The 25,249-nt window shown below is 38.1% G+C and overlaps 1 protein-coding gene across 3 annotated transcripts in view; it reads right to left on the bottom strand.

Annotated features, from left to right (window-relative positions):
* si:dkey-172j4.3 (diacylglycerol kinase eta) overlaps nucleotides 1–25,249 on the bottom strand; it is a 117,535-nt gene that overhangs the window by 17,894 nt on the left and 74,392 nt on the right. For all 3 annotated transcript variants that reach the window (XM_041779314.1, XM_041779313.1, XM_041779315.1), the window contains 12 exons: nucleotides 23,200–23,304; nucleotides 22,253–22,385; nucleotides 18,992–19,098; nucleotides 18,477–18,602; nucleotides 16,888–16,990; nucleotides 14,794–14,953; nucleotides 14,458–14,566; nucleotides 12,862–13,001; nucleotides 10,734–10,821; nucleotides 7,467–7,558; nucleotides 3,448–3,547; nucleotides 1,519–1,584 (listed from right to left, as the gene is read on the bottom strand). In XM_041779314.1, the coding sequence (XP_041635248.1) occupies nucleotides 1,519–1,584; nucleotides 3,448–3,547; nucleotides 7,467–7,558; nucleotides 10,734–10,821; nucleotides 12,862–13,001; nucleotides 14,458–14,566; nucleotides 14,794–14,953; nucleotides 16,888–16,990; nucleotides 18,477–18,602; nucleotides 18,992–19,098; nucleotides 22,253–22,385; nucleotides 23,200–23,304 (1,329 nt within the window). The remainder of the gene's footprint in view (nucleotides 1–1,518; nucleotides 1,585–3,447; nucleotides 3,548–7,466; nucleotides 7,559–10,733; nucleotides 10,822–12,861; nucleotides 13,002–14,457; nucleotides 14,567–14,793; nucleotides 14,954–16,887; nucleotides 16,991–18,476; nucleotides 18,603–18,991; nucleotides 19,099–22,252; nucleotides 22,386–23,199; nucleotides 23,305–25,249) is intronic.

Below are 25,249 nucleotides of genomic sequence, written 5' to 3' on the forward strand. Positions count from 1 at the left end.
TTAGTTCTGTAGCGGATCAGGTTCAGTTGGAGGGATTTAAGAACTCTGGTGTTGCAACTGAAGAGCATGACTTTTATCCTCTTGGAGCAAATAACACCTCAGAAATATAAGCCTTTACTTTTACTTCTGACTTCATCATTATCAGACTTAAAAGAAGATATTTGAAGATTGGTGTTGCAAAAGAACATTATGTGACGGGTAAAAAGTAAAAAGTTGCTTTAAATTTGCTCATTACTTAACTCCCAATGCAGATGTGCATGTTTTATGCAGAATGTAAGATAAAACTGTGACAACATGGTCAAGAAAATGCAGATAGTGTTTCTTATTGCAGTATGCAAATAAAGCTTTCTTTGAGATGCAAGCTGTGCTAGCATCAACAGACTCTGTGCAGGTATTACACCAGGCAAAAGCTGCTTTTTATTTGCAAAATCCCGTAAAATGTTAAGTATCAGCCCCTGCCTCAGCTCAAACACCTTCTCCTCCAACCACTGATCAGAAAACTTGCATTTCCCTATCATTCTGATCATTTCAATAACTTATTTAGCTTAGCATAAATTCTTGATACCAAAGACATCAGTCTGTTTCTTCCAAACAGTAACAGACATGAGAGTAGTATCAATCTTCGCATTGCAAGTCTCAACCAAAAAGCTAATTAAAAATGGCAAAAAACGAATGTTTAGTTCAGGCTACCGAGTCAAACTCTGACATATATCAGATCATTTGAGATTTTGCAACCCTCCTCCACCCCAGCTCCTCCTTTATGCTGCGTCTGACTTAAACAACGTTGTTATTTTGTCACTGATTCCTGCTCTGCGCTGGGTGTGTTACTGATCCTCTCCCTGCCTCAGAATTTCCTTGTAGTTGCAGGAAGAGCAGGAACGTGTTAGCAGAACAGCCACACTGCCGAATACAAACAACAGCAATGAGACCAAAAAAAATAACTGCTAATAAAGAGAGAAATTTATAACTGCAGTCATGTGTGTTTCTTGACAGAGTGGTCCTGACTGAAATGCACACATCACTCGATCACATCACCTAATAATTAGGGACATAGCTTAAAGAATGCATTGATTGTTGAATGGGCAAGAACACAAACATGCGTTGGGACCGATGTCAGCTCTGGTGGAGTTCCATCAGAATCTCACAGGTGCTTAGACAGCCTCTTCTGGTAAATATAAGAACTGAAAACAGCAACAAAATTTAAGATCTTGGTCTGGAATTTTAGACTTTTTGAAAGCATTAAGGTTTGCTGAATTGATTTACCAACTTTTAATACTTTTTAATACCCTATAGGCACCCTGAACTCAACAGAAACAGAATTTTCTGAAACAGAAATGAAAGTTTAGAGAAGTTGACACCAGAAAAATTCTTAAAAAGGTAAATTAGCATGGAATAAAAGGAAAATTTAAATGCAGATATGCTTGTCCAACATTATCAACCTTTGAAAATGACACCATATCAACCATTTAAACACTTTTATAAACTTTCATAAGCTGTAAGCATTGAAAGTCAAGTTACCTGGGCCTCGGCTTCTTCACTTAAGGCCTTGACGAGAGAATCGAGCTTCTCATTCAGCAAAGCGCACTGGGAGACACAAAGAGAAAGACAGGTGAAAAGCTAGTCGGGCTATATTAAAGAAATGCAAGAGGGGGATACAGTATACATCGATGCGACTTCAGTTACCAGCATGAAATCAATACGAACACAGAGAAGAGATATCTTTTATTTGATAAAGCCATAGAGGCATTCCCCTCAGGCATCAGTGTAATATAATACGATATGTAGTAATACGGATGAGCAGACAGTAGTGAAAGCTCAGGATGATTCTGCTGGGTGAAAGTACTCTCTCCTGTTGGGTGCACCTCAAAAACTCCTTTATGACATACATTAGGCAAACTGTACTTTCATGGTCTGAGTTTGTCTGAGAGTAGCCTGTTGTAAAGACTTGGAAAATAGGGAAATAAATGCTGTAATTTTCACCCTCAAAAGCTGTAAACTTCCTTAGTTCTTGAAAATGTTTCTTAAAGTATGCAATCTAAATCCAAAGTCAAAAACAGTCTCAATAGCAAGTAAGTGAAATACTGATACCACCACTGATCTGATTATTGTGTCTACTTTGTACTACTCTGTAAATCTCAACTGTTCAATATATATATATTTATTTTTTAACCTAGTTCTATTTCATTAAGACCCCCTTAAAATTCCTTTAATCACACCCTGTGAACTGCTTTGACGTCAGCACGGCTTGGTTTGGTTTGGCGCAGCCAAAAGTCGTCGTGGAAAAGCCCCACCTCTATGTCACTGGAGACAGGAACTGCTTTGATTAACTGCACAACTAGAGCCAATGCAAAGAAGAGCAAGGACTTTCTTGTAAATATGTGAATATTTTTACCTTTTTTGGTAACAGAATGATATTTTGTCACTTATTGGTCTGAGTAGAAAAAAAGTTTCAGTCATGATTGTTTACTGTGTGTCATGCATAAAAATCTTTGAGTTTTAATTATTTTCTCTTGCCTTAATTGTCCCAAAACTCTTAAAATTCAAGTGACATTACTGCAGCACTAATAAGCCCAGGTTGTCAAAAAGAAAAGGATGTTTCTAGCTTGACTGTGCACCACAGGGTTGATGTTGTATACACTTTTGAAGACAGTAAGTCCAGGTGAGACAAAATGGCAAGAAAAATAGCTTAGGGCTTGAAGGGTTCAATCAATCAATCAAACTTTATTTATATAGCACCTTTCAAACAAATTCAATTGCAGTTCAAAGTGCTTTCCAGGACTGTACAAAAGTGATTGACAAAAAGGTAAAAAGGTTTAGAGACTAATGCACACAAAAGTAGTTTACTATAATAGTTAAAAAGATGAATAATAACAAAAGAGACATAGATGAAAGACAAAGCAGAAAAGGGAAGAATTTATAACCTCACAAGCATGTTTTTGGACTGTGGGACCCACAAATGCATGGGGAGAACATTCAAACTCCACACAAAAGGACCCTTTTAAAGGGATTTAACCTCTCAGAATTGAACCAGTGCACCACTTCTGCAGCAGTGACACCTGAAGACGTCAGTTTGTGCACAGTTTTTAAAGTCCTTTCTTGCTGGTATCAATGCAATTATTAGTCATGTATCAAAATCAACAGGATGCACTTTATTGTCTTCTTGAATTGTCTTCTGCACGCCTTTATCTCCCTGCATACTCGTATTAATAAGTATTAAAGCAAAGTACTTTAAATTGCGCCACAGTGGAGAGTACTCAGTCCTCACCTCTTCAGTTTGATATCCACCTTTGAAAGTGTTTAAAGTGAAAATCTGAAGTACCAGAGGGAGTGATGACTCTAAACACACATATCACACACAGACACACCTACACAGCCCACTACTTCCTGTTATACAACCTGTTATATAATAAATTCACATCACACACATAGAAAAGTAAAAGTGTTTACCTTCTTCGCCATGGCGTCGGCCTCCTCCTTGTTCTCTGTGGCTCTCTCATAAGCCTTCCCCACCTCCGCCACAAAATCATTCACCGTCCCACACAGGAACCTGAACCGGGGCCAGGGGGGAGAGGGGGGTGAGGGTTAAGGTGATAAATGTTATTGTGGGGTGAATTAGCAGGTGAACATGTGTAGTGAGTCATGATGCAGTCACATCAGAGCGCTCTGGTTTCAAGGCCGCCTACCTGCCCGTCAGCTCCTCCACACTCTCTCTGTTTACTCGCAGCTGTTACTCTGCTGCTGTGTGACTCAGCAGGGACGATTCTGCAAACTCACACAGTCCCGCTGATTTTTGCAAATGCTGAATCTCGTAACATGACTGCAGTAAAACGTGCTCTTGTTTTATAAAGAACATGTACAGATCTGCAGATTTACCTTCATCATGGATATTCTAAGGGAACAGACGCATGAAAGCAGAATGTTCACGTTGTCTATGGTTGATTTTGAAAGGCCAAGTCTGTAGTTTATGTTTGTAAAGTGAGAGTGAATAATGTGCAGTTTTCTACTTTTGGATATGAATCAACTACTCTAAAATCTAGTAAACCAGAAAGACTTTAACTAGTGTTTTGCTTCAAAGTGTAACTTTGCTGTAGTGATATTTCTAGGCGAAGTTTACCGTCTGATTCAACACAAAATATCGTGCCAAACCAAGCTGGTTCTACAAGATGCTATCGCTGTCAAAGCTCTTAGGGGTTGTTTACGTTGGACTGAGGATCAGGTAGTAGTCTTAAAGAAAAACTAGGGTGACTACTAGTGGTGGGCTGCTGCACCACAGTTTTGATGGTCAGGATTGTGGGCCTGAACTGAACCAAAAAAATGTCCAAAATTAGTTTAACAGACTCATAATTCTGGTGCTGACTACAAAGGGATCCATATCTAAAGGTTTAGCTGGCTAGCTAACAGCATGCCTCCCTAGTTTGTGGGTTTGAAAATTCTTTGAATGATAGAAAGTAATGTATTGCAACTTATATTAAGTGAATATCGTCACTTACTGCTGAGGTGATACACAAGTATAAACTGACTCTGGACAACTTTCTTCTTGTGTTTACAATTAAAACAGTGCTAGCCTACAGGATGATATTGGTGCTAAAGCAGTTGGAGGTTGTTTATATTGGATTACAGAACACTGTAGAAAGCAGGCAATAGTCATTAAGATAAACTAGAGTGGCTACTAGTGGCAGAAAGCTGCATTACTGTTCAGACAGAACATCCGACGGGTATTGTGGGCCTGAACTGATTAATAGTTAGTTACTTAATTCTGGTGCTGACCAGTGATAACATTGACAACTATTTTTAATCTTAGTCTCAGTCTTTAGATTAAATGCATTTAAGTTTTAGTCACATTTTAGTCATTTCTACCTTTTATAATTTTAGTCTAGTTTTAGTTGTCAAAAACTTAAAAACATTTTAGTCTAATTCAGGGGTGGAAAATGACTAATTACATTTACTCAAATTACTGTAATCGAGTAGCATTTTTGTGTACTTTTCTGTGTAGTTTTTAAAATCCCTACTTTTACTTTTACTAAAGTAAATTTAGAGAGAAGTATCATACTTAATTACATTTTAAAAAGCATCAAGTACTGAGTAAAAAAGTAAACACCACAAGTCCCAACAAGGAGGTCCAAGCTTTCTGCCAACAACATGAAAATGATCAGTCATTTGGCTTTCACAACACATGACGGTCAGTACATGCACATAGCAAGAGAATGATTCCATATTTCCTACCAAAACAACTGCTGCCTTGTTTTTTAGGTCCAGATTTTCCTGTTGTTATTGCACATTAAGGACCAGTTAAATTTCACTGTGAAAGCCCCTTGGGTATCAAAAGTAGCTACTTAGTGCTCAATACTTTGGGTAAATATTAAAGGACATATTTTTTACTTTTACTTGGGTAGATTTATAGACCGGTACTTTTACTTCTACTTATGTAAATTTTAATCAGAGTAACTGTACTTTCACTTGAGTATGATAGTCTGGTACTTTTTCAACTCTGGTCTAATTTTAGTCCATAAAAAGTCCTCACATTTTAGTCTTAACTTTTAGTCCTAGCATTTATTCTCTTGCCTAAATCTGGAACCAAATCATTGTAGTGTGTTCTCTGCACTCTGCCAAACCTGGGGTCCTTGCTCACTACAGCTGAGAGGCCGAATAGCTACAAATGCATTGTCTTTTAACAGATTTTCCCACAGTAGAGAAATATGAAATTTGAATGTTTGACAAAACCTAAGTTACATTTTAGTCTAGTTTTAGTCACCTTGACGAAAACTAAACTTATTTTAGTCAGTTTTATTCATCAAATGTCTATTTTTGGCTTGTCTTTCTCATGGAAAAAAGTGTGTTGACAAACATTTTTAGTCACAGTTTTAGTTGACGAAATTAAACCTAGTGCTGACTACAAATAAATAGCAACTTAAATGTCTGGTTAGCTAATGGCATGCATCCCTAGTTGGGTGGTTTGACTATTACCTGAATAGCAGAAAGCAATGTGTTGATTGTCTGCTTTTCGACATGTTTAAAATGGTGTCCCACAGGGGTCCACAATGGGCCCGACTTTATTTTCAATTTGATGTCAGTGTTAAAGTGGTTAAGGGTTGTTATACTGGATTAAAGGGCATTGTGGCAAGCACGCAGTAATGTTTCATAAGAACTAGAGTGGTGACTGGTGGGAGGGCTGCTACATTACAGTTGAGATGGAGTGTTTGAATGGGATTGTGGCCCCGAAGTGATGAAAACTTTTGTAAAACAGTCTTGTAATTGTGATGCAGACTATAAAGGGATTGGAATTGAACTGTCTGGCTAGCTAATCGAATGCATTTCTAGTTGGGTGGTTTGACAATTACTTGAATACTAGCAGGCGATGTACTGAAATTGATGATCGTTCATCTGCTTTTTTAAATGTTCGATATTGTATCCCACAAGGGTCCGTATTTGGCCTTGTATTGTCTGTTATTTATTAATTTATTTGTTTTAAGTTTATGTTGTTTAATTAACCAAACAACAATTTAAATCCAACCTAAACTCTTCAACTATGAGTGAAAAGGAGCAGAACTATGAATGATCATGTAATATCTGCCCTATCTTCCTAAAGCATTTATCAGTAACCATAAACACACATAATAAAAGATTTGAAGTAAAATAAATGGGCTATATCAGGCCAAAACAGCTAATCATATCCTGATATACGCTTACTAGCTAAAATTTATGTTATATTTATAAATCAAGGTCATGCCACCACAACACAAAACATAACAAAACTTAGCATATTTCATTGTACTTCCTAAACAAACTAGCTTTGATAATTCTTTTAAACACCATGTTTGACTCTGAGGTTTCTTTGTCAAGATTTTTCCATAAACTGATTCTTGAAGAGGAATTTTACTGATATTTTGGACTTAAACTTTGCTCATGAAAACCTGTTGAAATTCAGCCTGGGACTTTAAACAACACATTTAAAAAGAAAGAAAACGCACACTCTTTGGTGTAATGTTTCCATGAGAATGTGCTTTAAACATGTCCCCAAAGTCCCTGCGGGGGTTTAAAAATGTGCCATCGGGTCTCCACTACAATCAGCAGCAGTTAAACACACACATAAAAACAAGAACTACCGCTCACAGGCGGAGAAGAAAAGCGCTCTGTAACGGCTGCCTCGCTCTCCCCAAAGGGAGACGACTAATGTACTAATGCAGTGAGGACGAGCTCTAAATACTGATTCATCTGTCTGCTTCACTTAATGTCCCTACAAGCGTGTGTATGTGAGAGAGTGCATCCTCAGGGATGAGACTGAAGGAGAAAGATCGATACCCGTTGACCAGACACTCACTCGCCCCCTCTTTTTGGTCCATTTCCCTCTCTCTCATCAGCTTTCTCCTCCCTTCATTCCATCTTTATTCTGTCTTTGCATCCTTCCCCTTCTTTCGCCTGACTTCATCTGATTGCTCTTTTTTCATGAAAGTGTTAATGAGACGTACTTGGCAGAGGAAATGACATCACTGTGTTTGTCCGAGTCGAGAATCTTGGCGAGGTGGGAGGCCACGGAGTCTGCATACTGAGTGATGTGGACCTGAAAGGGAGAGAGAAAGGTCAGAATTACAATGAAAAAGTCTGTAGTTTTGCAGGAATGTTTACATTCTGACATAGTAAAAACTTTCAAGTTGGTAAACCTTTTATGAAGCTGTTTTTAGAGGTATAATAGCTAAATCTCCTGATCTTTAATTGTGATTTAAATACAGAACATTGTACGTTTCTAGAATGAGATTATGCACATCTGTTATGGAGAATATAAGCATGAAGAAATAAGGTGATAAATATTGTTGCATGTTTGGGTAATAATATGGAATCACGATTTACTGGACAATACTGCATTTACAATCTAATACATTAATGGAATCATGAGTCCACTGCTTGGTTATCTAGCAAAATGCAATGAAAAATGATTGTTATGAAGTGTGTGTTTTTCAACTGAATACATGCAAATACTAACCAGCAAAACAAAACAAAATCTGAAGTTATTACTGTACTCCTTTCAAAATAACTTTATATATATATATATATATATGTATTTATTTCAAAATAAAGGTACTTCCTGATATACTTCATTATGTATCAGGCCATAAATACAGTCTGAATAAGAATGCTAAAGAAAATTCCCCCATGCGCAGATGATATTCTTCTTCATGTGTCTGACTTTTTTCATGCATACAGTAAAATGAAGACCGTAATTGACGCATTCTCAATACACAGATGATATATTTCTTTATGTGTCTGAAAATGTTTTATATATAGAAAGTACAAGTAGGACAGTAATCGACGCAGATGATATTCTTCTCATTGTGTGTGAGACCTTATTTATGTATAAAGAGTATAACTAATCCAAATTATCTGTCTCAGTTCAAATAAAAGCTGGTCTTTTAGTTCTCAAACAGCTCTTCTGTTGGTACCATTTTGCTTTTATGTATATTTTAAACAGCAAAAATGTAAAAAAGAAATCCATCTCTCAAATGGGAGCTGGCTCCAGACACTCATAAAGGGGCCAACTCTTGGGACCAGCTTGCCCAAGAACGACACAACACGACTCTCTTGTAACTTCTTGTCTTCAACTTATGTGTTATTTCGGTCTAACTAGTACCCCATAAGATTTATAATCTGAATAGCATGTCTCCCTGTCCTTTCAAAATATTTTTATGACAGAGGGGAGAGGGAGAAATGCAGTTAAAAAGGAACTGTGTGTTTCTTAGCTTGTGGCTAATTTACCCTAACTCAGCGGTTTTCAAAGTGTGAGGTGGGCCTGTGGCCCTTTACCACATGTCTCTCACAACTCTCTTCCCTGTTTCTGAGTCTATCCACTGTCCTTCCTCTATTCAATAAAGGCATGAAAAGGCCAAAAAATTAAATCTAACAGAAATAAAATAAAATAAAATAAACCAGAAAAAAGGAGATTTGCTTTGCTAATGTTGGCTGTGAATGGAGCTAAATGTATAGACTTATAGTTAGGGACTAGAGTCTACTATTCAAGTTAGGATTTTCCTGCAAGGATCCTGCCGATGCTCAAGTCACAGTGTTAAATTTGCAAAGATATACAAGCTAATGACAGCATGAGGCTGTGTTAACCTTGGGGTCATCTTAAGACTGAGCAACAAGTCTAGTGACCAAACTAGGGGAATTTTTAACAGGAAGTGAAAGGTATTTGCACTGATCAAAAGTGAGTACCAAGAAAGGCTGAAGGTGGAGGATGGTCTACTGTTATGCAATCCTGCATCAACTGTACAGATTAAAACTTTTAGCTCCCACTAAATAAGAGCGTAGAGCATTATAATAATCAGGTAGTATTGGCAATAAATTCCTTACTGAAACCAAATAATGAATTGCCTGGGAAAGAGAGATGTTTAAGAACATTTGCAGACCGAAATATAAAAAATATAGTTTTGTTAAAAATATTTAAAGATAAGATGTAAATGTTTGAAAATATGGTTGTTTTTTTCAATCTGAAACTTTATGTGGCTGGGGGTCCACCAGAGGAATAATTTTCTCTTAGGGGATGCACTCTTGCACACTTTGAAAACCCCTGCCCTAACTCATTCATATTGCAAGTGGCTTCACTGTACATCACATGAAGGGATACTAGAGCAAGATAAGAGCAACTGAAATAATGTTTAGGCTGTTGTTTGCATTTGAGAGAGGCAAGTGAGAACTGAAATCGGGTCATTACTGAAGGCATGTTGCTCATGCATTGTATGGATGCAGGTACTAAAGTGCAGGAACTTAGTGTCAAAATGCTGCTTGATAATGCAAACCATAAACATGGCCTTTGGCATCTAAAGAAGTCACAAGGAATATCACAAGGTTTCTATACACAACTCTGTGTCAACAGCACACCTTCAGTGCACTTATTTACCGAGATCTTTGCAAACAAATGCCTCAAAAAGACGCTGAGCTCTTCCTAACTTGAAATGCATGAATGACATGAAATGTAGACGTAGTTGAAACTGGTTTTAGTGTCAGAATTACCAGAGAAATGTACAGACTTCCAATTTATTAAATGGATTAATTTCCTGCAGGGCAGGCAAGCAAAAGTGGCTAACAAAGTTAAAGTCACTAGAAGATCCAAAGTTTAGGGTACAGTGAGATGTTTTTGGATTTTCTATAAATATTATCATTAAATTTTTGGGCCAGAAGCATAAAACTAGAAAAAAAACTTGCCTTTAGGTAAATCAACAGTTTTATGTCATTATTGGTGAATCTGCTTGTTTTTATCTCTATCTCAATGTGCTTTATAAGGATTAGAATAAAATAAATAAGGAGGATTATGATTATCCTCACTATAATTTGCCGTCTGTTTCATTACCAGCTAAAAACTCCTCAGCTTGTAAATATAACTAGCTTACAAGAGACGGATAAGAGGCTTAAAGTCTTAAAACTGGCAAAATATGACCGCTCCGTTGGTAAATATTAAACAGCAAGAAGCCTAGATATGTGTTGACAATGCAGGAGCAGTCATGCAGTTATTTAATGTCTTTTAACTACTATCCAGGATTGAAGAGGTATCTGAAATTTCAAGCACCATTCCCCATGGTATTCCTCTGATTGTTTTGGCTTCCAGCTGCCAGGTTTAATCATTTTCAGAGGATGTTTTCCAAAATTATCTCTGGCATGTGAAGTCTGCCTTTGCGGGACTAATTTATGGAAACCATCTGTCAACACGCAGGTGTTTTCCTCAAAGTTCCCGCAGAGTCATTTACCTGCAGAGGAGAATCGAGGCTGTCGTCTTCTTTCACGATCGGTGTGCGTTTAGCACTGGTGGGCACCTCGTAAGTCATCACACTCCACCTAGGCACACAGAGAGACACCTACATTCAGATAATAAACTTCATTATCAGTTAATCAGATCAAGATAGGAAGACAGGAGTCAGGAAATAGACAGTCACCGTGTCCTTCCTCTATCTGTGATTGTTCTGCTGATAAAAATGAGAGGTCAACAAAATCAGGAAGAATTCATGCTGAGGACAAAAATGCCTCAAATATGAGCAAGATGTTTGGAAAACTGGTTTGGTAAAGTGGTTCCCAGAGTCTTTTCGTTGGACCATGGATGTTTGCTTAGGATAAGGAAGAGTTACATGAAGCCATCTATGTTGAGCAGTTATTTTCATGAAGTAAAAGGGAGGTGGTGATATGTTTAATGCTGGCTGCCACCTGCCATTAAATACAATAGAAGTGGGTATGCAAAGTTAGATTTTTATGCTGGCAGTTCAGCAAAGTATGCCGTATATATGAAACAAATATGCATAAATATGGGTTCTCTTTTCTAACAAATGGGACTACAGTGAGTTTTGCAGCAGAGAGGAAACAATGTGACATTTTGTATTATCTCAGGTCCAAACTGCTTATTTTTTTTCACTTGGGAAGCCATTTGTCATCATAGAAGTAAGGATGGGTCCTGAGGCTTGACCAATCGGGAAACACTGCTTTAAAAAAACCCATGAACAGCCATTTCAGATTTTATGGGAGGTAAGATGATAGGTTATATCAAATGTCTTTGCAAAAGCTAGCTGTTAGTTAGCTGAGCTTAGCATAAATATTCGAAACTAGAGAAAGCCTTTTTCTTTCAAACAGCAACAGACATGAGAGTAGTATCAATCTTAGCATCTCACCCCAAAATCTAATTCAAAACACCAACAATCAAGCATATAGTGTTAGTCCAGGCCACGGAGTCAAGTGTTACCATATATTTGAGATCAGCTGATCTCACGTAAGCCCTCATCAGCTAACCAGTTGAAATCACTCTAGGCATGCTAAAGGCTAATTGCACTCATGCTGCCATATTTAAACTGCCCTAGCCTGGGTAAGCTTTGCTGCTCCCTCTGCAGGCTGCCTTTTTAAACCTTCCTCCACCCCAGCTCCTCCTTTGTTCTGATTCGGACTTAATCAGTGTCATTCTGTTATTGATGTCTGCTCTCCTCTGGGTTTGTTGCTGCTTCTATCCCTTTCTTTGAGGCACAGGAAAGGCGGGAGCATGTGCTGTTCCCACTTAATGTTTTCCATGTTGTTCAAGGACAGAAGGATGCTAGAATAGCCACATCGCCTAATATAAATAACAGCAATAAGTGCAAATTAATGACAGCAACAAAGTGGTCCTGACTGAATAACCAAAATGTTAATATATTCCACTGTCAAAACAAAATCTGTGTATAAATGACCAGTTTGCCTTTAAGAACACCTGACTTTTAATAGTTAATATATTCTAACTGGTATTATTATTCCATCAAAATAAAGAAAAGTTGGGGCTATAGGGGCAATTATTTGCAGGATTTTCTAGACAAGAAGCAGTGACTATCTTGACAAAAACTATGCTAACCTTGCTGGACGCAGCCGTGAAAGTGGTGAGACTTAGCAGTAAAAGAAAAATGTACTGAATAAGCCAAATTGTCGGTATGACATGTTTAATCCTCAATACAAAAAATATATAGAAACATTGAGTTGGGATTTTCTAGAAGGCTATTATTTTTTGGGGTTAGCTAGAGACAAGTTAGCTTAGCATTACCATTTGAAAGCAAGATGCACAAAAAGTAGAAATATGTATTAATTTGCAAATTGACACATGCTACGGTCAAAAATAAACATGTTTAATTTATCATGGCATTTTCTAAAGTCTAGGGAAGGTGAAAAAACTCTTTCTAGACTTTCTCAGCAGGAGGCAGTGACTTCCTTATACTAAGCTAGGCTAAACAGCTACTAAATACCAATGTGATATCAATCTCCTTCTTCACCCTGCTGCAACATTATGTTACATTATTCTTTTTTTACCATGATTACACTGTGGGCATGGTTAAATACAAATTCACCTTATATTCTCTTTTGCTCTAGTCTTACCGGTCGAGCATTTTGGTGGTGGCTCTCTCCAGTTTCTCCAAGATTTGCAGCAGCTGAGCATCGTCATCACAGAGACCTCCCCAACCGAGGACACGAGCCAGATCATTACCTGTGCCAAGAGGGAGGACACCCAGCTGGCACTGTAGAGAGAAGCAAGGATTTGTTTACAACAAAACAAGACGTTACAACTGAAGGATAAATCAATATATCATCTGCATACAAGCTGATAAAAGCCTATTCTCGATCCAAAGCAACACAAGACATCTTATTTTTCTAGAGAAATACAATTCTGGTGTGAAACTATCAACAACCTACCACTAATGAAGCAGGCTAGTGTGCCAGATAAACTAAAAAATCTTAATAGTATTGTAAATGTTGGACATATCATGCTGAAACTGTCTTATCTGCATATTCCAACATGCCATCTGTTCATCCTGACACAACCTGGAACTATTAAAATTATATTTGATATGGCTTTTAATTTCCTAATCAACACAAATTAACATAAAAACCATGTTAATCAACCTACTTTGAATTAATTTGAATAAATCCCATGACATTTATCAGTTAATTGAGATAAGTGGTGTATGATTGGGGAAGGAGTCGTTGCCTCAAGTGAAGGAGTTGAAGTATCTTGGGGTCTTCTTGTGGTACCTGACCGTTATGGTGAAGAGGGAGCTGAGCTGGAAGGCAAAGCTCTCTTTTTGGTCTATCTTCATTCCAACCCTCACCTATGGTCATGAACTCTGAGTAATGACCAAAAGAAAGATAGCGAGTTCAAGTGGTTGAAATGTGATTCCTCAGGATGGGGGTTGGGCTCAGCCTTAGGGATAAAGGGAGGAGCTCGGACATCTGGATGGAGTCTGAAGTAGAGCAGGTGCTCCAATTGAGGTCTGGGCATCTGAGCAGGATGCTTCCTGGATGTCTCCAGGCATGCCAAACTGGGAGGAGACCCTTGGCGCACTGGAGGGATTATAGATCTCATCTGGCCTGGGAACACTCCAAGTCCCCAGGAAGAGCTGGAAAATGTTGCTGGGAAGAGAGACTTCTGGGTTGACTTGCTTAGTAGCCTGCTGCTATCACAACCTGGCCCCGAGCAGAGCAGAAGAAGATGGATGATTGATGACATCTGTTGAATATCTTGCCTCATAGTAACTGTTCACCCATGTCAACCATTTCCTGTAGTTTTAGTCTTGAAGCCAGACTACCTTGTAGTTCTGCTTCCCCATTTTTGCCTCCTTCATTCTCCTTTTTATGGTTTGTGTGCTTGTTTATGTAATATGTCATAAATGCCGTGAAATCCCGTGTGAATGAGCAACTCCAAGTTTACAGACTTTCAAGACATTTTATGGTCTTTTATATGTGTAATTTAAGACTTTTTAAATAGTTTAAAGGAACTCTTTTCTTCTGTATCTCAGCATTTGTTTCCTTAGGATATGTACGCAGTAAAGACAGAACAAAAACAATCACAGCAACTACTTCACTGCATCAGCACAAAAGAGCAATCTTTCTGCTTTCTCCTACCCATCAGCATTCTGTAAAGTCACCTTCACTATTATATCATCATCAGCCCATCCTCTTCCTCCTCCAGCTCACCTGTTTATGGAGGTTGAGTTTATCAAGCTCTGAGAGCACCCAGCCCACGCTGCCGTCTCCTCCGCACACCAGGATACGAAACGTCACAAACTTCTGGAAGAGGCGCAGGCTGAGAGGGAGAGGAGAAGGAGGAGAGAAAGAGGGGGAAGAGTAGCACCAAATTTTTAGAGGTAGATGACATTAAAAAGACAGCAGGAAAACTGCAGCATCAGTGTTTCCATGAAAGAAGTCATGCCCAAGCAGAAACTCCTACTAATGAAGACACAAAGGTAAAAGAACAGTCTGTACACAATTAAACATTATATCAGGTAAAAAGGAGAAGAAAAAGAGAAATACCCGAGCTCTGGTCCTCCATTCATCAGGTCAAAGACCTGGGCTGGGTTTAGGAGCTGTTTGAACTTGCGGAGGAACTTCACCCCCTGGTTGTCTCCACTTTTGGAGTTGCAGAGGACCAGGAGAGGACTAGAGCATGACGCTGAGGTGGCTTTCCAGAAGCCTGAAGGGAAAGGTTGAAAACAAACATGATTGAAAGTGATAATTCCTGAAATGTATCTGGCTTTGGGATTGAGGCCCAAACAACTCCTTTCTGTACAATTAGAAAAAATGTTTGAAATGGATGAGAATTCTACAAGAACTGGTCATACATCGCTTTTTCTTTCAACTAGAAAAATTTGTCCCAGCAACACAAACATAAATGTTTACATAAAGGGAGCTTTTAACTCATGAAATTGCCTCATTTCGAAACAAACTCCTTCATTCAACCTTCACAACGTAATGTTGTATTTGGCAAGATAAACAGAATCAGAGGCTTTTGATAACATGATCACCATATTCCTCTTTTCTCTTCAAACCACTTGTAAAGATGTTTGTGTAAATATGCTAAAGTGCACAATGTTAATTAAAAGGTACTGGAAGGAAATTAACTACTCCAAATAAACCACAATGGTTAGATTGCACTGTTTAAGCGGAGGTTACAGTTGAGATCATCAGTATATGAGGACTAACATGGGACACTTGATGGAAAGACTCAATTTTCATTTGTAATGCAACGTTTTAAGGTGGTTTCTAGTAAACGGAACAATGGTTAGTTATGTGCTTGTTTTCAGTGGAGGATAGTATTTGGCTGTTGTAAGCTGCTAAGTTATGGTAGCAGCTAATGTGCTAACGGGCTAACTCAAAGCGAAAGGTGCTAATGTGAAGCTGACTGGGGGTTATTTTTCTGCAGAAAGCAATGGTTTATGATTTAGGCACTCTTTCGTTGATCTCAAAATCAGATATTTGTAGAAATAGAGGAGGCTGATATGGAGGTTTGAAAAGGAAATTAATATTTTACCACATTATCCATTGTTGAGCAAATGTCCCTGGTTTCTCTTCTGTCTTTCCAGTCGACTAAAACTACGACTAAAAAAGTCGATTCTTTATTTTACAAGGACGACTAGACTAAGACTAGCTAAAAGTAGGTCTTTGATTATAAAAATTGACAAAAAGTACGTTTAGTTTTCATCACAGACACAAAAACATGACTAAAATGTAAGTGCTGGACATTCAAAACCCACATTATTTCTCCAGCGTGCATATAAGGTAGGTTGTTTTGTAGATTTTGGATTGTTTTCTGAAAACCCTAAGAACTGAACTTGCTACTACAGAAAAACCTTAAGTGTAACCTTCATATATGAACACCGAAAATTGAAAATCCACTGATTACAAGTGGGAATTTTCTTGACTTCACAGGAAACCAAATGAAAATGAACAGATGCATGTCAGCTTCCTTAGATTTAAACAGTTACTTTTATAATATACCTCTTTTATCTGAATTAAACTCGAGAGCTCTATCCAAGCTCGCCAAATTGTTTTGTTTTTCAACTGTAAGACCCTTTAAGGATTTTTTCCACTTGAATTCAGTTTGTCTCATTAAAACATGAATAATATTAATGCTTATTAGTAGCAATACAGAAATTGTGGCAAAAGTTCTGAAGATTGGGTATGAGTTTGCCAGTTAAAAGGGATGAAAGGGATTTCTTTTTGTAGAATTACATATATCAGCATGACTATCTTCAAATACATTATCTTCAAAGTACATTGGGAAACATGGCTGCATACACGGTGGACTTAGCTGTAAACAACAGGCTTATAATGTAAAATTTTAGGTTTGCTCTTGCTCCGAGCTCTATTTTCCTGTTGGCTCACAATACAAAGACAAAGCATTAATTAATAAGTTTCAGCGGCTGCTTTTAGTTGCCTTTTCAAACATTAAGAATGTAAGCTCTTGAAACAGTTTCAAGAGAATGTTCAGTTTCTCGGGTGCATCAAAAGAAAGACAGCACTGAAGATGAAAAGTGATGTTCTTGAACTTTGAACCATCTGTAAGACGTAATGCTCTGAACAAAAGAGCACGTGTAAGTCTCTGTGTAGGCGTAGAAGGTGTCTCACCGTCCGAGTCGATGCTGTTAAGTGCAGTTGGAGGGATGATGGACACTCGACACTGACCCAGGGGACAGACTTTTCCCATTTGTTCTTTACAGCTGTTGTGGACCTGAAACACACACACACGCACAGGGTCAGTGGTCTCCATAGCAATTCTATATTTCACTAGAAGCAGAAAGGTCATTACATTCCTCTGAAACCACAAATGTCACTTCTATAACCTTTACAAATACCGCTGTGATTCCTGCCTTGCTCTGTGTTTGTGTGCAGAAAAGTAATTGCAGTAAAAACTCGAAGCGGTTCAGCCTTGCTAAGTGGAGCTATGAGTCAGAACTATTTCATCTATATTACAGTGTTGGAGTTGTTTTCAAGGACAGATGACTGATTTTTTTCTGTTTCATCAGGAGATCTTATTTCTGCAAAACTAAGATATCCAAACTGCACTGCCATTGCATTCAGTCTTAAAGGTACTTTATACTACATACTGTACATGCAATGTTGCATCCAGTCTATATATATTCAGTCTAACTCATGCTCCTATTTTGTAGTTAACTGTAGTTTTTATAATGTTTGACAACCCTTGGAAAGCACTTTGGATTGCCTCAGTGAAATAACTGTCTTTAGGCATAACTGCCTTTCGTTGCCTTTAATCTGTAGACAACATGAGTGTTACTGTAGACTTCTTATACTGAGCTGTGTGGAGCTTTCTTAGCGCTTTACCTTTGACTCTAACTCGACAGTTAATTTTAGCACTTTAATGTCCTCACACAAAGAAATTAATATTAGTCACCTACCTTGAGGCGGTCAAAAATTAGGCCACAGCCAACAGAAATTCATCAACCCTGTGAGATTTCTCATTTAGACCTGCTCTCCTCTTCCCCTCGGGATCTCTGCTCCCACCTTTAGTGCCGCACTATTACTCTGATGACTCAGATGAACTTTTAGAAACTCAGAGTCCTCAAAGGTTCAAGGGAGCGAGTCGAGAACAAAAAAGCTAAGGGGCTTTTCACATTCTGATTGAGCATGGAGTCATAATTTCATGCTATTATAAAAAAACAAATTTAAACAGTTTTCATTTAAGGAGACATTTTGAACATATTGAAAATTGTACCTGCCCCCATTTTCTAGGTCAAATGTGGCACTTTTTTTCCAAAAAGACTCACATTAAAACACATGCAGGAGTGCATGTACAAAATGACTCACTTAAGATTAGTGATAGACACGTTTTTCTTCTCTTTTTCACATTTCCTGAGGTAAAAGTTTCACAGACAGAATCACAATGTATCCTGTAATATCTTGAAAGTGTTTATGGAGTTGTTTTGTCTCTCCTCAGCTCCTGAAAGTCCCTCCAGGTGTGTTTTCATCCTCACACCAGAAACATAATTAACTTGGACAGCTTCGCCGAGTTGACTGGCACTGACTCTTTTAGCCCAGATGTCATTGCTTTTGTATCTACCATGATGGTGTGATGATGTTTGACTCTAAATGTCTTTCTAGGGCAAAACATGAAAATAACTTGGAGGTATCAGGGATGTTCTGAATGAAAACGATGATTTGATAAGACAGACTGTTTGACAACAGTCGATCTCACTTACAATGGCTTTGCACCAGAGGCAGCGCCAGTCCTGCAGCCGCCGCACGCTGCCACAGTTCTTGTCACACACCACACATTTGGCACTGACCGGCAGGTTGCCCTCCAGCCACTGGTGAGGCATGAACACCTGGAGGAAAACATGGAAAAATACCAAGAACATGAGGCATCAGCTTGCCCTGTGGCCACACTCATTTGTCTTGAAGCCATTTAAACAAATTTAGGCATGCTGGGTTGGGCTGATTTGCATGTAGTGCTCTACACAGATTCAAAACCAAAATGTCATTTAGAGTGTGCTTTTCTATTCTTATCATTTTGTTCAGTCATTCAGTTGATTGTTAAAAGTTTGAGCTACAGTCGTAACAGCAGCTGTGAAGGATGCTTGTCATTATTTTCTTCATGCAGTCGTGTTTCCCTCAAAAAGCTTCTGTATCTTACCACAACAAAAGAAAATAATGGAGGTTTTTAAAAATAGCTGCAAACACGTGCAGTTAAACATATTTCCACATAGTCACTGACCCCTTCGTCGTCCTCGATGATGTCATTTCCTATGGAGGCCAGCGTGGTCCATTTGCAGTTGTTGGTGGAGCGGACAGCACAGCGCTTATGAGCCTTGAACTTACACACTGTGGAAGACAATTAACATTTCAAACAAGCTCATTAACCGTTCATATAATAAGGACATTTATTAAGAAGTTTTGTGTTTATTTTTGATAACTGCAATCGTAATGTTAAATAATTCAAGGCATTAAAAAGCGTTGGGTCCCTGCCAGTGGCTACTGCTGTATTCTTGGAGTTCCTCACATAGCAAAGATTGGGAACACATGAACTAGATGATGGGGAAAAAATAAAACAAAGTACTATTGATAAATGTTTGATCAATTGGATTTTTTCCTTTATTACAATAATTTAAAGGACCTGCAGAATTTAAAGTACATAATAAATTCAGAACAAATGATGCTTTAATTCAGGGGTGTCACACTCAATCACAGCTGGGGCCAGATTCTGAATTTAGGTCTAACCTGAGAGCCTAACAGGGTGAACATGTACCATAAGCTGTCAACCTCATTTTCATGAGTAATAAATTATGCGAAAAACTGATGATGAATAACTTTGAGATAAAAAAGTCAAAATTAAAAGTTTAAAGGCTCAAAACCTGAGGAAAAAGTCAAACTTATCAGTTCAAAAGGTCAAAACATGAAATTAAATGACAAATTAATGTTTCTAGAAGGCAAATATACGAGATATAAAGTCGCAATCATAATGTGAGATTAAATTTAAAATCATGAGTTTAAAAGGTCAAATTATGAGTTAAAATTTTGAATTGTGAGTCTAAGAGGTCAAAATATGAGATGAAAGTCAAAGATAGGAGTTGAAAAGGTCAAAATGTAAGATAAAATTTAAAATAATGCATTAAAAAGGTCAAAATATGAGGTAAAAAGTTACAATTGTATATCAGAAAGGGCAAAATTAGATATAAGATTAAGTCAAAAGCCTAACTTTAAGACATAGTTGTGAGATGTCAGTGAAAATATGAAAAAACATCCTGACGTTTATCCAATTATTATTAGTCTTTAATTTTTCAGATTTGTATGACTTAACAAGGATATTTTAAATCATCAAGGTTACATTTATATTTTTATACTGGGGAAAATATGTAGACCTCACTGGTGGGCCAGTTATGATAAGAATATGATACGATCTTGTGGGCCGGGTGTAACTATACCACAGGCCGGATTTGGCCCCCAGGCCTTGAGTTTGACAAGCCTGCTATAAATTGAAAATGTTGCTGATTTTATTTGTCCCTGCACGGCTTTCAACAGACATATGGAGAAGTTAGCCTGTGGGGAAAAAGCAGCCAGCAAGGGAGATTCAATTTTGGTGAAAATTTAGGCAACAATTAATCATGGGGATCTGATTCAGCATGGGGTTGTTGCAGGCTGAATCAAATCCCTGTGATTTGATTCCCATGATCCCCAGTTTAATGTAAGAGACAAGCTATTTGGGAGATTATGTTGACCACTTTAAATGCTTAAATTTGGTGGCATCTTCCAGAGCTTAAAAGCTTTCACACAAACTTCAAGCAGGCCTAAATAAAAGCCAAACAAGAAATACATAATGAATGATTTCACCACAATAAGAGCAGTTTTACATTTATGTTGCAGAAACACTTTCGTTTAAAATAAAGCTGAAATTATTTGCAAATGTATCGGAAAACAAGACATAACTTGTTGGCTAACTATTTCATTAATTGATAAAAAGAAGCCGGCTGTAGGTGAGTAGTCGGCTGGCAGTTGTTTGTCTAAAGCCATAAACAAGTGACCTAAAAAGGAGTTGCATATGTGTGTTTTCAGGTTACTGACTTCAAAAGCAAGGGAAACTAGTTTAGTTATTGGTTCCTTAGAAGTCTGAGCTCTGAAGAAATCTGCCTCACCCTGCAGGAAAGGGCAATAAATCTGCTTTATGACACTCAGTAGCGTGCTCTAAATTCTTTCCTATGATTCCAAGACTGTTAGTTAAAAGGGACGAAAACCCCCTGAGTCTGCTATAGAACCTCTCTATACACATGAACGTAACTGTAAGAACAACTTTAACTAGAACCACAGAAAAGCCGTTTCAAAAAATGGAGGAATGGCCTAGTTTTTGGTTAATGATATCTGATAAGAGTGCAAAAAATGGTAGGACCCGCAGTTTATCCTCAAAATATGCTTCTTGTTGTGTGATTCCATTTTCTTAACTTATATATGTCTGTTGGTCCAGCATAAAACTCCACTAAACTGTTAATACATATGGCCAAATGTTACAGTTGATATATACTGATATCCAAAATATTAGATGGAAATCGGACAAAAATCTGATGTCTGCTGGTACCGATAACTGATAATATTGTGCATCCTTAGTAAAAAGTAGGGCTGAACGATTTGGGAAAATAATCGAATTGCATTCTTTTTTTTACCCAATATCAAAATAGCGATTTAATACGCGGTTATTTCTTAAGTTCCTCATCTCATGTATTTTCCAACAAAAAAAAACAATAATTAATTCTAAACTATAACCAAGATGATATTAGATTAAACTAGGGCTGAACAATTTTGAAAAAATATCTAATTTTGATGATTTTGACTCATTTTGCAAATTGGATATGAACCGTTGTATTAACGGAAATGGCAATTTATATAATTCACATATTTAACAAGAAAAACAAAGTAAAATGAAGAAAATAGAATTTTTTTAGTACACTTTTCTAAAAATATGCCACTAAAATGATTCCATGATATGTAATGTAAAATGTCTCTGCTGCAAAAAAGAAAAAAAAAGTTTTAAACGTATTTTGACACAAATCTCAGATAAAAGAAATATTGCACCCTCTGGGATTTAAAAATTGCAGCAGGCCATATTGCGATTGAATCTAATTTGCAACTAATTGCCCAGCCCTAGTAAAAAGGTACAGAAAGTGGCTGTTATTTGGGTGCAATAACTCTAGTTATTAAGCTGAATTAAATACTTATTTAAATAAAATAAAATCAAACACTAAAGGACTGGATGCTTACTTCAGGGAAAATATAATTCAAAACAAAGGAAGCGACAGAAAACCGATACCATCCACACAAAAGGAATCAGCAAGCAGCACATTTGTAAAAGTAGGTAGGAGGAAAGTTCATGCTTAGAGATTTTGGCTCATTCTATCCAGTGGTTTGGGATTAAATACTGTTGTAGGCCCTTTACGCATCTTCAGACGTGCTTATTTGTGTCTTCTCTTGTGTTTCTGTGTCTGCCTACCTTCACACGAGAGGCCGTGGGACGTGACCCCCGGCAGAGCCTCCCTGCAGACGTTGCAGAAGGTCGGCCTGGCATGCGAGCAGGCGTACCAGTTGTGCATTCCAGAGAAATGCTCCACGTTGAACTGGCTGGCCTGGAGGGGAAATGGAGAACATGAGCGACATCAGTGCTACATGCTAAACAGGTTCGGCGTGGGATGGTGAAAACACAAAGGTCAAAACAAAAATCATTGAGGTTGTGCATGAAAATAGCTAGCCTGAGGGACAGGGATAATGCATTGCATAAGAAGATGTTGTAGGATGGGAGGAAAAATTCTAAGTTAGTCGTTTAATTCCAGTTTAGTACCAGTAAAATAAATGTAGACCTAAGTCCACTCAAGTCCAAAGATGGGTCCTGGATACAAGGATCTGAATAGACCCCCCCCCCCCCAAAGAAAAGATTTTTTGGGGAAAAGATGCTATCTTGAGTTTAATCTGTACTATAATAAACTGGGAAAAACAAGAAACAACATGATATAAAACTAACCAGGTATAGAAGATGACAAAATTAAAATCCAAATGCAACGTTTTCAAAAGTAAGGCACATTAAAACCAAGAAGAATTAATCTAAGAAAACAGCTTACAGTCCTCAGCTTCCTTTATAGCCTGTTAAAGCCAAGACTGATTTTATGAGAGACATCAATCTGCTGGCAGAGCGCTCAAATGAAAAGCAGATAAGGAAGAAGCAAGAGGATGAAGGAGGGTGAAAGAGAGGGTTTCTCTTGTAAGGTGGGCACACAGAGAAAAGGACAGATGGAGGAAGGAGAGGGGATTGAGGTGAAAAGCCTTTTCTCATTAAAACAGATTACACATCCATGACAGTCATAAAAAGCTCATCGATTTGGCACAGCGGCGCTCTTTTAATGTCAGCCAGCGGGATAAATAATGTCCGAATATGAAGAGACAAACCTCATAGGTTTCCCATTTTTGGACGGATTTGAGAGCGCTGATCCAGTCCTCCATCTCCTTCCTGCTCTCAGCACACAGCATTAGTTTACGGAAAGGAGTGATCACCTGAGGGAAGAAAACCAGAGGAAACATATGTTAAAAGCTTAATGGTGGATTATGTATTTAAACGTGAGACTCTCTTCTACAGCCATTGTCTTTAGACTTAAAGCTTTCTAGGTGGGATAAAACCAAGCAATATTAAATTCAATGCAAAAGTGAAAAAAACTGCAGTTCCCTTAGTGTCCACTTGAGGCTGGTACCAAAAAACAAGATCCCCCTTTAGCGACTATATCAAATTACCCATTTCTATAGCAGAAATACATGTTTACAGCCAGGTTAAAAAAAACACACATTTGGTATCAGTGGCTCATTTGTTCACTGGTTCAAATTATACTGGGTGTTTTAAAAAATAAATCAGTTTTGATTAAAGCGTGGCTAAAAAATCAGTAAATTAGCATATTTGGAGAAGTGGGTAAGATGAGTGGCAAGCATGTGCATGGAAGCTGACAGCCAGAGAGCTTTAGGCCCACTTCAGCTTCCATTGTGCCTTAAATGATCAAAGGTTTGGTGGATAGAGCATTTCCAATATTGGGACACCCCTGTTAGGCTTTGAAACACCTCCTTAGAGACCACTGGATGATGTCACTGAGACTGCATCCATGTTGAAGACAATCGTACCACTACAACGTTACTAAAAGCTCAATAAAACTTGTGGTTCCTTTAAGGCTTTAGTTCCTAACCTGGGGTCTGGGCACCCCTACGTGGGTGTGGAGGCAAGTTTGGGTCTTTATGTTGGGCTTTTATCTATGAAAAGCAGTTGAATTTGTGTTTATTTTGACAGAAATGCATTGCATGTTTTCCTTGTGGGTACTGTAGGAGGGGCTTTGCTGATCTATTATATAGAAGGGGGACTCTAAGGTAATGATGTTAGGAAATACTCATTTAAACTAAATGCTTATGTCTGGAAGCTAAGCTTCCCAGACAGGTATATGGGCATGACTTTCGGTCAGATTTTCCACCAGGGTCAATTTGTCAGTTAAATTTGGCGACAGGTAAGCGGTTATGACTTGTTGGTAAAATTTTGAGTAATTTCGCCATCTTTTTTTTTTCTGTTTAAGTTTTGGGAGATTTTATCAATAAAAACAAGAAAAAAGGTGTTTATTCTGACTAGGATGTATTACATATCTTCTTGCGGGTCGTGTTGGACGGGGCTTCATTTATCTACAATATAGAAGGAGGACTCCAAGGCAGTGATGTTGAGATATACTACTGTAAGCTAAATGTTAATATCTGGATGCTAAGATTCCCAAAATAACCATGATAGCACTCTGTTCTTTGGCAGCTATGTTGACCATGTCTTTACTAAGCCATCTTAACTTAGTATCTGTAAATCCTACGGTTATTTCATTAGTTTCTACGATATTTGGTCATGAACCAGTTTTATCTATAATTTTAAATTATGAATTCATGTTAGTGCTAGATGAAACAACAGCAATCAACAAAGTTTGGTACAGTTTGTCATGAAAGAAACATTCTCATCTCAATATTTAATCCTTTTAAACGGGACATATTATGCAAAAATCAGTTTTTCAGGCTTTTCTAACACAAATATGTAACCCTGGCCTGTCCACAACAACCTCAAGTACCAGACAAATCCATTCCCTCTCTCCCTCTCTTTCTCCACCTTTCAGAAAATGTGTGCTGAAACAAGCCGTTCTCAGATTTTACATCTAGTGACCTCACCAGAGGCCTAAGCACCCGCCCCAAGGTTTGGTTGGCCTTCCCCCACTTGGAGGAAAGGTCCACCCTCTTGTACTGATCCTCTTAACCGCCAGCTGAGATGCTGGATAGCTCAGTGGGTTACCCTGCTGACTATGGTCTGGGAGATAGCTGGTTCAAATCCCAGTCTAAACTTTGGGAAAAAAAAAAAAAAAAGTGTCTGTAATATCACGAGTGCTAAATCTGTTTCCTGAGAGGAGTGTGGTCAGGGGCGGAGTCAGACAGCTAATTA

This window comes from Cheilinus undulatus, linkage group 22 (assembly GCF_018320785.1).
Source record: "Cheilinus undulatus linkage group 22, ASM1832078v1, whole genome shotgun sequence".
NCBI classification, from domain to species: Eukaryota; Metazoa; Chordata; class Actinopteri; order Labriformes; family Labridae; genus Cheilinus; species Cheilinus undulatus.